This window comes from Typopeltis vanoorti, chromosome 5 (genome assembly GCF_054136105.1).
Source record: "Typopeltis vanoorti isolate ZY-2024b chromosome 5, IOZ_Tvanoo_1.0, whole genome shotgun sequence".
NCBI classification, from domain to species: Eukaryota; Metazoa; Arthropoda; class Arachnida; order Uropygi; family Thelyphonidae; genus Typopeltis; species Typopeltis vanoorti.
The window spans coordinates 910,852-923,834 of record NC_143553.1 but is presented as its reverse complement, the minus strand read 5'-3'; the positions used below and the strand labels follow the sequence as shown (position 1 = coordinate 923,834).

Here is a 12,983-nt window from a genome sequence, read left to right as displayed (position 1 = left end):
AAGCCAGAAGTATCGAAATCGCTTGTGGCTACCCGATTCACGCAGCTGATACGGTGGGCGAACCGGAAATACGATCAAGCCATTCAAAAGAGCGCATTCAACGTTTTTGTTTCAACTTGTCAGACAATTAAACACGAAAATATATTTTAAATTCTCATTCGAAGTAGCGTTCCTATTCTTCATTGGTGGTCACTCAGTCTCGCTCTTATTAGTTCTTGGCAATGCAGAAAACATTCTTCGTGTTTTCATTTTTACCTCCGAAGCTTTTCTGGAAAATAATTTCTTTCTTCTTCATTTATTTTTTTTTTCATGTAAACTTTTTCTTATTGAAAAATCTCATGATTTCTTCTTGAAAAGATATTTTTCAGTTGGACCAGGGCAACTCTTCTATCCTTAACCTTAAAACTTGGGTCTCGATAACGAGTGTCTATTGGCAATGCATATATCATCCGTATCCCCCCCCCCCCATCTCTGTCACAAAAGTTAACTGACAGCACAGGAGTCAGGGAGCTAAAAAAAAAAAATTAAGGAAACAACACGTGGATTAAAAAGCTGCACTGTTCCCGGAAAAGGCTTTGCCAACAGCTGTGCGTGTCATGAATTTTAACGCTGCAACGAAACATGCTGTAGAATAGCGCCCAAGCATATTAGAATGGCTATCGTGCAGTTACCGAAGTGAATTGTGGACGAGTCAATTAATTAAAAATATTGCAAAGGACGGTTAACTGTATTCATTAGTTGTCGAACCTCTTTTCGAATTCATTTCTGTTGCTGCTTAATAGAGTGAGCGACTCAGTGAAACAGAAATGCGTCATTCGTTTGATTCTGTTTTCTTGAGCTTATTGGGTGGTGTCTTTTTAAAATTCTGTTACCGACGGCGGATGAAAATAAATTTAAAATGCATTATCGTTAACGCGTTGCTAAGTGGCGTAGATTAATAACCGATAAAAGCAGCAATAAAATGGTCGTAACATCCTTTCTTGAGTTGTTCATGTACGCGATTTCTTAGTTGATAAATACTTAACCATTCTGAGAATATTTATTCGCTTTATCGCATCCGGACCTTTCTAAATCCGTGAGAATTGATGCAGGCAGAGTACAGGTGTGCAAACATCTCGGTCTGAGAGTAGGCAAGAACTACTTTTGTTTAATAAAATGCTGGACGGAAACGTCTTGTGGCAAACACCAGAGTAAAAGCTCCCTCACTGTGACTCACTTTCAGAAGCAGTTGACCTCCCATGAATCATGTTCATCGAAACGTAAAGTGATTTCGGCGAGCACTCGTAGATCCCCGTATAATAAATAGTAGAGGACAAAAGAATACTCTTGATAATGAGATCAATTCCATTAGGCACGTCTTTTGAGCATATCTCAAGACAGGCAGGCGTCCCGAGAATTCTGACAGGGCGAACGAAGTTGTGGTATCGTGAGAACTCATCACGCCAAAAACGTGTGGTCGGAAAAAGACTCCTCAAGGTTTTGTTTCCTTCCCTGCCAGACAATTCGAGATTTGCTCTCAAATGCAACTGAAAGAATTTGAAGGCCTGATTAGCTGCCGAATTCTAGAGAACACCCACGAGGTTTTAATCGGGAGCTTCTGTTACATTGTCTCTTACTTGTGTGGAGTTTTTTTTTTTAACTCACGATTCCTTTTTTTGTTTGTAGTAGAATACGATTCATCAAAAAAGCTTGTAAATATTCTCTTTTTCCATATTTTGTTGGCCATAAAATGTTTAAATGTGCGGCTCTTCGCAGATGCTAAACTAACTTACTGAAGTTAACATATTCACTTATTTTAGATTCCAAGAAGAGAATAATTTTTATACGTGATTGTTTGACACATTCTGTTACACACTCGATCTTACAAATCTTAATGTTTGAGGAGGGAGTGAGAAAGAAACAAAAAAAAAAGTGCTTCTAATGAATCGTGGATGTGGTTTCGAGAAGTGTTGAATCCAGGTGCTAAAACACGAACGATTCTACTAAATTTACCGCATAAAAATATCTGCCAGGACAGATTTTGATCCAATACTGGTGAAAGAGTCTCTCCGCGGTTTAACACGAACAACTTTTGAACTTGGTTTTACTTCGAACAGTCTTTTAGAAATCACATACATAAGAAAATAGTGGTTAAATTTTCTCCATCTGAACAATACTCGTCGACAGACGAATAAGTCTGATGACTCTCTGACGTCATCACGCAATGTAGGACGCGTTAGGAGGAAAAAAAAATTCTCTTTGAGAACGGGTTTCGTCCCTGCGGACGACAACCTTCACCGATAGGCACAAAGGCATCTTGTGTTGCATGCGGCGAAGATGTTTTTTCTTTCTTTCAGTTCGTTTGTGTGTGTGTCGTGCATACATAAGGAATATGACTCCCTCCTCCCCCTTTTAGTGTGAGAATATCATTCTGAATGACATTTTCAGGACAACTGGTGAGTGTCGCTCTCCTGGATCAGTGATAGATCGAGCCACTTAGCCAAAGGAGGAGGGAGGGAGGGGAGTACAAACAGCGTTTCCATAGCAGCCCGGCTGCCTTTTCTAATATCTGCTGCTGTAAGTGAAGTAGGAGTTTTCGTTTCCGCTTTCTCTTCTGCCGTCATCGCGATCTTTGTTGCGCTCGTTATGGCGCTTGTCGTCCTTCTTCCGCGTGTCTCTCGAGAACCCTCCGTACTGGCTCGTGTAGTTGTCCGTTCTGCTGTACTCGCTCCCGTACTGGTCGCGGTCTTCGTCTTCTCTCCTCCGACGGTACTCATCCTCGTCTTTTCTCCTCCGACGGTACTCATCCTCGTCTTTTCTCCTGCGGGAATGGTCGTCATCTCGTCTGCGCTCGTGATTTCTTGGGCGGTCATCGGTGGATCGACGGTTGGATCTCCGTGGTTTCGAATGGCGACGCGGTTTAGCAGGGTGGTCTAATCTTCCCAGACGTTTGTTCGACGGAAAAATCTTTCCCTGCTTCATAGATCCGTTCTTGTACCCTCCGAACTGTAGATTCCGCGCGAAGAAGCCTCCCGAGGAATGAGACGATCGCCGCCAACGGGAATAAAAGAATTCGACGAGCAGAGCGATGAGAGCTCCTCCGAATCCGAATCCCAGGATGAAGAACGAGCCCATCATTTGCATGATGTCGATCTTGCGCGTGTCTCCTGCTTGAGGCTTCGACGACACCGTGCACTCGTTGTCGGGCGGGAGCACGGCTTTTCTCCATCGTATGAAGAGACCGCTCTCCACCAGTCTGCTGATCCTGGATGGGAAGAAACAAAGAAAACTATGAACGGAGGTTATCGTTTAGAAACTGCTCATTATGACATTTCGGTGCTCGACAATTGAATAATAACAGCAGAGACGAGTTTAATTTTCTTCGACTCATCGACTCGTGAGCTTGACCCACGAGTTTGACTGAAATAAATCTAATACGCACAAATAAATAAATAAATAAATTTCTTTCTCTTCCCAAGTATTGCCGCAATATTTGATTAGCTTTTGTGTCTTACAACACCATCCAACAGAATACTGGTTTCGAATCCTACGTTGGGCGTCGATATTTTGTGAATATCCTTAGATAATTGAGGAATTTCATCGACCGGTGTGAGATCGTGATCTTCGCGTATTGCAGACGTGTAGTGGTCTGAAGAAGTTCCCGTTTAGTTCCCGAAAGTAGTTTCAGGATTCTTTCGGAACCTTGCTAGCTTACCCACGTTGCTAATGTAAGATAAGCGGGAACCTTTCATAGACGGACGGGCATAAAGCGATCATCTTAACCACTCTCACTAGTCCTGAAACGTCATCCCAGAGGAGAGTGCATGAATGCATAAAGGTGTGTGAAGGTGGGGAAGAAATCAAACGCAATTAGTTATGCCAGTCGTCTCTGGGACACGTTTCAGGAGTAGGGATGGTTAAGATGATCATTTTACATTTGTCCGCCTACGAAAGGCTTCAGCGAACAAAAAGAACGATAAAGATATCGCTTCAATCTGACTTCAGTGAATACGCTGGATTGGTGCGAAAAGATTTAGGCGAGTTACTAGATGGATAACGGATGATTGGAAGTGAGAGCCTCATTTCAGACAATGTTAAACGGTTCGGAAGGGTTGCGACCATGATTAAAATAACGGAAATCCGTGCCTGTCATGCCATGAAACCTTAATTACTCTGTCAACATCTTGGCTGTTCATTTTCGAAATGATGAGATCGGAAAAGTAAATTTTTTCGTCATGAAAAACATATCTGATTTACCAACAATAAAAAAGTGAACTGTTTTGAGGAGGGCTTTGCTTGAAATAGGTATGATATTGAAGTGCGCGTATGCTGTTTGCAATTTTTGGTATTTTGTTAGCCTGTGTGATGGGCGGGATTGATAAGCTCAGCTACGAGGGCGATCTGTGAGGTGCTCGGCCTAACAATGAAAAAACGAATTTATAATTTCAAAATTATTTTTATTTTTCAGCATAATCTCCCTTAAGACTAATACATTTATTCCAGCGATGCTCCAGCGCCATTATCCAGTCCCTGTAGTGGTTCTCAGTAAGATCTGCAAAATACCACTCTACAGCTGCAATCACCTCTTGGTTCGAAGAAAAATGCTGAGCAGTGAGGAAGAGTTTTAGTTTTGTGAAGCGATAGAAGTCAGAGAGAGCCAAATTTGTGGAGTAGGGTGGATGTTCCAACAATTAATAGTGCAGATCCCTTAGTTTTCCCATTGCCAAATCACCTTTGTGGGCTGGTATATTGTCCTGATGAAAGGTGATTTATTTCTTCTGCAAACCGGGTCTTTTCTCACAAATTTTTTCGTCTGGTCTGGTTAAAAGATCGGAATAATATTCCCCGGTTAATGTTTTACCCTTTTCAGGATAAATAATACAAAATGCCTTTAGTATTCAGAAACATCGATGCCATGATCTTTCCTGCTGATGGCACCGACTTTATCTTCTTTGGCGCTGAGCAACCGGCTTCTGTCCACAGTTTTGACTGCTGTTTGGATTCTGGTGTGTAATGGTGAATCCAAGCCTCATCCATAGTAATAAATCGACGCACAAAATCAGTTTTATTCTTGTTAAAACGCTCCAAGCACTGTTCAGAGATTTTCATTCGAGTGCATTTTTGATCTGTTGTGAGCAAGCGCGCACCCATCTTGCGCAAAGCTTTTTCATTTGCAATTCTTCATGCAAAATATATCCTACACGTTCTTTTGAAATGTCTATAATCTCAGCAATTTTACGCAATTTGACTCACTGGTCATCCAATACCATATCGTGAACATGATCAAAGATTTCTGATGTTACATTTTTTGACGTCCTTCACGTGGATCACCTTCAAGGCTGGTACGGCCACGTTTAAAATTGGCAGCCGATTTCTTAATTGTCGTAAACGAAGGATAAGAATGCCCATAAACTTTTATGAACTTTAAATGAATTTCTTTTGGCGTGAAACCTTCTTTTACAAAGAATTTTATAACCGCACGATACTCAATTTTATCCATTTCAAGGATTACAGACAATACTCAGCTTCAGACAGCTGTATAAAACAAACTACTTGATAGAATGACTTGAAATTTCACATCGATGCTTTTGACAGATGTACCAACAAAAGAAAAAAAAATCTTGCCGATAGTGTTGCCATCTATAGTCGAGAACGTTTGAGACCACCCTCGTCTTTATGTAGGCAGTAAAAGAGCAGTGAGGAAAAGGAATGCAGTGTCTGTTTTCTTAATCTAGGGATGGAAATGCATTGTCTGAAAGGGTCATTTAAGACGGAGAACTCAATGCATTCGAGACCAAGGTTTGCCCTCCCAGACGATTCTATTGACTCCGTGCAGAACACAAACTGGCCAAATCACGCGCAATTAACAGACATAAAGGACTGGCCTTAGTCTATCCTACACTGAGTCCAGTAGTGCTGCAGATTATCCCTAAGGACTGGACAATGTCTCCATTCCAAGATATCGATACTTTTCCGCCCATCAGTTTTCTTCATATTGTGTTAGAATTCAAAATTTGGGTGTAAAAGCAATATAAGTTCACAAGTCTCGTGCAATTGAAATAAACCTTCCCACGAACTAAAGTAATCGAGTGCTGAATCTTGATATCGCAAAGATATGGTTTCGTTTCTCCAGGGAATAAAACCCATCGCAGAAGCCTTTGTAGCTACTGGTCCAATCAGAAGTTCTCCTCCCGTCCACACTCATAAATATCTGTAAACGATGAACAAAGCACAAATCAATAAGCGTCATGAGTGCGATGAATAATTAGCCCACTGTTATGAACAATTTCAGACAGAATTAAAACAAAACACAAACGAAACTTTCTCTGAGAAGGAATAACGAAAGAGGGTCACAAATGAAAGTAGAAATTTTCTTTTGAATGACAGATCACACAGAATCCTTTGAGTTAAGAGCGATAATCCAGTGGGATGATTGTAAATGCTTTGATTACGCTGTAGAATAACTTAACCTCTGCATGTATTCTTTCAACAACAGTACTGTGAACACTTAACAGCTCCTGCTGTTGCTGAACTGAAAGGAAACTCTGTGGTTTCCTTTCAGTTCATTTTGCAATAAAGAGAATGAAACTTGTCGGTACATGTTCGTGTCGTTTCAGGCAGACCCACTACAGAAATAGTATTGTATGTAAAGAACCAATCTCTCAGCATACTGGAAAATGTTGATGAAATGAATGAATTAGAGAAATAAAATAACGAAAGTGAAAATTGATGATCTATATTATGGATCCAGCCATATTTTATAGCCAGACTTAGAAAGAAACTTCGTTTCGAAAATTTACCGGCGAGCTTATCATCCGAGTTGCCTTGGTTTACAAGCTCTGCCCAGGAGTGCGAAGCCTTTTCTTGAGGCTTAAATGAGGTTTCACAGCCTTTTCGAACAGAATGAAAACAACGGATCTGCTTCGTTCTGTTATAACGGGAATATTTACATCTTGTGGCTCTCTTTCTACCTTTGGCTATATGATATTCTGGATCCACATCATTAGTTTTATTTTTCGGTAACGACAGTGAAATTTGTCAGAAACTTGTTTCATTATTATGCAATGGGATTCTCAAAGGAAAAACAAAAAAAATGTTAAATAACAATAAACTTTTGTGCTAAGGCCGCACGTCATTAGCAAAGGATAGTTTAAAATGGCCGTGTAACTTACTCTTCGTTCAGTTTTTCGAGATAAGGCCAGTTTTTAGGAACCGCCACAGAAACGGGTTTTTTAACGACGTCATCGCTGCCGATGAGGTAACCGCATTTGCCGGTCTCGTTGTAGTACTCGCCTTGGAACTCCAGCAGCTCATACTTGGAACCGATGAGAATGGTTCTACCTCTGCGAACATCTTTCAAGACCTGCTCTTGGTCGGTTTTCTTGAAAATCTTAACCCCTTTCCACACTTCGTTCATTATACTGTTTGGCTCGGCATTCTAAATTTAAAAAAAAATGTAATTACGATTCTCATGCATTCATTCTCAAGTTATGAGACTTTGAAATATGAAATAAATCAGTCTGGTTCGAGGCTATCTTGTGTGCGGTCGTGTTTTTAGGAAGCCGGTAATATTGATTAGCATTTTCTGATATACTTAGTTTTCATAAATTAATTGGTGTATTTTAAGTATATTACTGTAGTTTTAGTGAATGTATTGTATTTAATAGCGTAATTGTAGATATACAGACATTGTGAGTGCGCCGTGAGTTTAGCGTAGATGTAAAATTGATGACTTTTCTCCATTAGAAAATTAATATTTTATATTAGTGCAGATTTTCTTGTATTTAGAATATTTGGAAAAGACCAAGATTAACATAGCGTAAGGTCCTTAGAACTGCACTGCACTACACTTCCGAAACTGTTCGCATGAAAGAGCTTGCTTTGGGCAGAACGGTGGAAGGCACTTATCCACGCGGGATTCAACCGTTCTTGAGGACGGAAGAGAATATTTAGTGTTTTCGTAATTTTTTTTGAGGTATTGCAGTGTTAAATAGAGCTGTAAAATGGCTCCAGAAACGCGCGCGCGCACACACACAAAAAAAAAGGAACGCTTAAAAGAAGAACAACGAAATCGAGAACAATTTGCTCCGATAAAGACAGACAGACAGACATGATGATTTGAATCCAGTTACAGCTGAACCTATGACTACAATAGTAGTAACAATTTTCCACTATTACTCCACCTCACACCCATCTGGTGTGAGGTGGAGTCCACAAACATCAAATTCATAGCTGGATGTTGTTACAGACATGCTGGATCGGATACTAGTGACGAAAAAATGCATCACCAAATAAAGATGATGGGTGCGAAACGAGTAATCACAATGGAGGACTTTAATTATCCCAACGTTGATTGGGTAGCTATGAGGGAAGAATGAAACTGAATTTATTGATCTATTGCTAGGCAATTTCCTCAAGCAGCATGTCACAGAAGGAACTTGGGATCAAAGAGTGTTAGATCTGTTTTAGTGTCGGGGGGGGGGGCTTCCGGTTGGTGACTGATCATGGTGTACTGACTTAGGAAGTGGTATGAATGTTGAATTCGGAAACGCTGAACTACAAAGCAGTAAATTGGGACCAACTGAGGTGTATGCTAAAGGTGAGTTAGCCGGTCTGATACGGAGGTAGGGGCCCCCCTATTTTCCGGGTGAACCCGGAAACTAGGGTTTTTTCGTCCCGCAGAACAGCAAACTGGCCCCGTGAACACACACACGGATTACGGTCATGAATACGTCCCAGCAATATGTCAGTCCTGCACCATGGTATCGGTTATTAGAAGGAAAGGATATCGACAGGGCGCGTAGGAAGTGTTTAAAATACTTAAAAGATATCGAAATGTGTCCCTTGAGTTTGAAGAATAAAAAAGGGTAGGAAAAATGTGTAATATTCTTAAGCATGAGATCCTAAAAAAAGATGTGAAAGGAATAAGATAAGTGACATGATGTCAGTTATGAAAATTATAAGGCGCAGGCTAAAAGAGTTACAACTGTACGGAAAGCAAAGTCTGAGTATGATGAGAAACTCCAGGAGACAACCCAAAAGAATTCATTCGTTATATTACAAGTAAAAGAAAGAATATGAAAGAATAACGACTAAATACAGATGGTATAGTGATAGAAGAAGAACAGATTGTTCAACTAATGATTGCGCGAAAAGCTATCAACCTGATGTATACAACATTGAGCCCACTGCTACCTCGTCACAGGATGAAGAAACTCATGTTTATGAGGAGGAGGCACAAACTGAATAAGAATTCAGTAATGGTAGGATATCAGCACGATGCCAAAAGAGTGTTTGGCTGAAATGACTATAACTATGACCAGATGAATAATTTGAGTCTCGGAACAGGGAAGATTTCACATTAGTGGAAGGAATGTATAGTAATCCCATTGCACAAGGATGGTGCAAAGACGTGTATTCAACTACAGTCCTATCAGTATTTCTAGAGTGGGGCATAAAGATTTTGGAAAAGTTGGTGGGGATCGCATTTAAATGGGTTGACAGTGAATCTATGTTTTGCAATGAACAGCAGAAGAGGTCAACTTAAGCAGCTTGGTCATATTCTATAATAAACTAACCGTTGAATTAAATCAGGGGAATTTATACACCATGATACTTGTGGATTTTGCTAAGACATAAATTGGAGAATATGGGGATGGATTATAAAATGTTAGCGGGGATAAGAGGATGGCTGGATGACAGATAGCAAAAATTGATACATGAGCGATGCGAGTCTGCACGATTTACGGCAACCATAGGTGCGCCACAACGATCACTCCATTGTTATTCAATCTTTATATTAATGCCATTGGGAAACGTTTGACAGGAGACAGCTATTTGCTGAACGATGCAAAGATAGGCAAGGTAATCAGGAATGCGGTTGATATGCAATACTTACAGAATGATTTGAATAGGCTGGAATTGTGGGCAAGGGAACAACGGATTTCAATCCAATGTTAGTGAATGTAAAGTCATTCACTTTGGTGGGAAGGAACCGATCAGGCTAGGGATCTTGAAGTTTTAGTAGACAGGAAGTTGAAGTTCAAGGGCTGTATAGCAAAGATTGCAAATGCAACTTGGAGGATAATTGGAATGTTGAAACGAACCGTGATATGTAAAGATAAGGAAGTCATTTTGCCTGTTTACAAGGCGTAGATAAGACTAGTCTGATTTCTGTTGTGATTCCGATACAGTGGAGAGAGAAAGTGTTAAAAATGATATCAGGATTGTGGAATACTGATTATGAAGACAGATTAAGAATTTGTAGACTGTAGACACTAGGGATGTTCCTTAAAAAGGGATCTGTGGCATGATAATTCCTGATTATGATTGTAATTTTCTTTACTTACTTAATCCTCTTCACTCCACCTGGGAGCATAGGTCTTCCACCACCATTTTCCACCGGACTCTGTTTTTTGCTTCTGCTTTTATTTGGTTCCAGTTTTTATTAATATTTGTTATTTCTTTCAGTATTGTTCTTTTCCATGTTTCTCTTAGCCTTCCTCGTCTTCTTTTACCCTGTGGGTTCCAATCTAGAGCCTGTTTTACTATTATTTTATCTTCTTTCCTCAACACATGCCCCAACCATCTCCATTTCCTTTCACGTATCCGTTGCAACATGGGTTTCTGGTTTGTTCTCTGCCATAGTTCTTCGTTTGATATTTGTTTTAGCCAATCTATTCCCACTATCATTCTTAAACACTTGTTTAGGAAGACCTGGGCACTGTTAACTATCTTTTCGTTTAACATCCACGTTTCTGATCCATACATTAGTATTGCCTTTACATTTGAGTTAAATATTCTCATTTTCGTTTTTATTGACAAATTCTTGTTTTTCCAAATATTTCTGATGATGATTTATGATGAAGGTTAAAAAAAATGCGAGTAATTTTCTTTAACCTTCATCATATTTTAACTTAAATCCTCACAAATGATTACAGGGATAAAATCATCCAGATATAAAGGCTCTTATTGCGTATTCATTACGCACGCACACACACACACACACACACACACAATTTAAGTGTCTTTGTGTGTCCTTAATTATTTAAGTGGTTTGTCATGTGAGAAAACACACACATTACAATGGAAATTGAATTGTGCATATACCTTAAAAAATTCGAGAATAGCTTCTCCCTCAAACACGCCCCACTTCTTATAACCACGGGCAGAAATGAGATCATCAAAAGAATTCATGTTGTTGCGTATTTTCGGAAAAGTCAAGACAGCCACCAGGTTTCCGCTGTACGTCGTCACGGTAACAATGACAAAAATCCACCAAAATCCAACCAGGATCCTCCCAGAGAGGGCAACGGGTAAATAAGATCCTCCTGTAAGAGAGCACATCGATTATTAACATTTACGAAGTTCATCCCGTGGCAAAATAGCATATCACAGAAGGCGTAAGTCTCCCCCTCCCCCTTTTATTTCGGTGGGGATGAGCTCTCTTCAACATTAACATGAGAATGTTGAGGGAGCATGTGACAGAAAACATTACTTTTTTTACAGTGACACAAGTTAAACGATAGAGTTTTGGCCACCGAATCTGCATTAACGTCAAATGCTCCATTTATTTTATGGGAAATGCTCTGTTTATTAAGCAATACGGTGGATGTTGCTGACTTACCTTGCTGGACGATGGCGCCAAAGCAGTACCAAGCGCAGTTGGACAAACGGAACAGCCCCTTGTCGTCACGCATTTCGTAAAAAGTGTAGTATTTGCTGCTTCTATGAATGATGTTCATCACGGGACCCATGACCACCACAGCGACCAGAACACACAGCCAGGTCTGAGTATGAGAGGATAAAGACGATGCGTTAGTGATACATTTCTATCATATTATTAAAATTGTTCACTCAATTAACGAATTTTTGCGATCATAAATTTTACCGGGGTTCTAACTCCGGTCTGATTGGCCGAAACGATTATGCTGGGGATTGACAGGTGGGTTGGTGCGCTCTGAGGTGAACATCAGTAGAGAACTGAACATCGGTCCAGGAAATCGATGCACTTTGCAGTGCTGATGTTACAGCTGCACCAATCTCTCTCTCTCTCTCTGTATGTGTGCGCGCGTGTCAAAAAGACAATGAATATGTTAAGTTTTCCATAGGTTATTTTAGTTTAGAATCTATAACACGCGATTCTTGCTGGGACATGAATATATTTCCGTCATTTTAATATACATGAGATTATTAAATCTTTTTTAAAACTTATAAACTGTAATTTTAATGTGTTTAGTGTATTTGACAGTGCAAGAGGTGGGAATAAACAGAGAGGCTACATTTATCTTCTACAGCACTTGTCTGATATTTCGAGTACGAATCATACAGATCGTGCGATTGACAGCTCCTCCCCTCTTTATTAGCTACTGTGGTTTAAGTTTTGAATTCAGTTTTTTACGTGATCACCGGAAAAAATTCATCAGAAAAAACATTTCTGCCACAGAAATATCCCTTAAATAAACTGGGATAGGAGTCACTTCAGCGAAATCGGAAAAGGAATGTCATAGTGTCCGTATTGTCCGCATTATTTAACGTGACGTTTCGACCATGAAAATCATCGGGCGTGTGGAATTGTAAAAGGCTGACGAATGAACCACATGATACGATATTTCTGCGGTGCACGGCACCTATTTCTCCATTTCACGCCAAGAAGGGCAATTATTTACTTGAAGTTTATGGATGATGCTGTCAATTGCGACATGATACGATGTGTTGAGAATGCTATCCCGCTCAACTCCCGTCAATGCGCTGTTACGAGTTTATTTTTAGTCTTTTCACTTTGTGCAGGCTACACGAAAACCAAAGACCATCTGCAGGGTGTCCGTAATTATGTTCTGATAAGAACAATGGGTTCTTTATCAACGCCAGAAAATGGAACTTGATCGATGGGTGTTTTTTTCACTCTTTAGAAAGCGACTTGTCTTATACGGGAGGTGGGACATTGTCTCGTGGACTAAACGCAGGAAGCTAATAGTTCGAAGTGGGCTCCTCTTTATAAATAC

General features: G+C 40.1%; 1 protein-coding gene across 1 annotated transcript in view; it reads right to left on the bottom strand.

Annotated features, from left to right (window-relative positions):
* Positions 1 to 1,841: 1,841 nt before the first annotated feature.
* Positions 1,842 to 12,983, bottom strand: part of LOC150106180 (ionotropic receptor 93a-like) — a 125,023-nt gene continuing 113,881 nt past the window's right edge. The window contains exons 11-14 of the mRNA XM_090392947.1: positions 11,606 to 11,768; positions 11,089 to 11,309; positions 7,152 to 7,417; positions 1,842 to 3,244 (exon numbers count right to left, since the gene is read on the bottom strand). Of these exons, the coding sequence (XP_090249073.1) occupies positions 2,542 to 3,244; positions 7,152 to 7,417; positions 11,089 to 11,309; positions 11,606 to 11,768 (1,353 nt within the window). The 3' untranslated portion in view covers positions 1,842 to 2,541. The remainder of the gene's footprint in view (positions 3,245 to 7,151; positions 7,418 to 11,088; positions 11,310 to 11,605; positions 11,769 to 12,983) is intronic.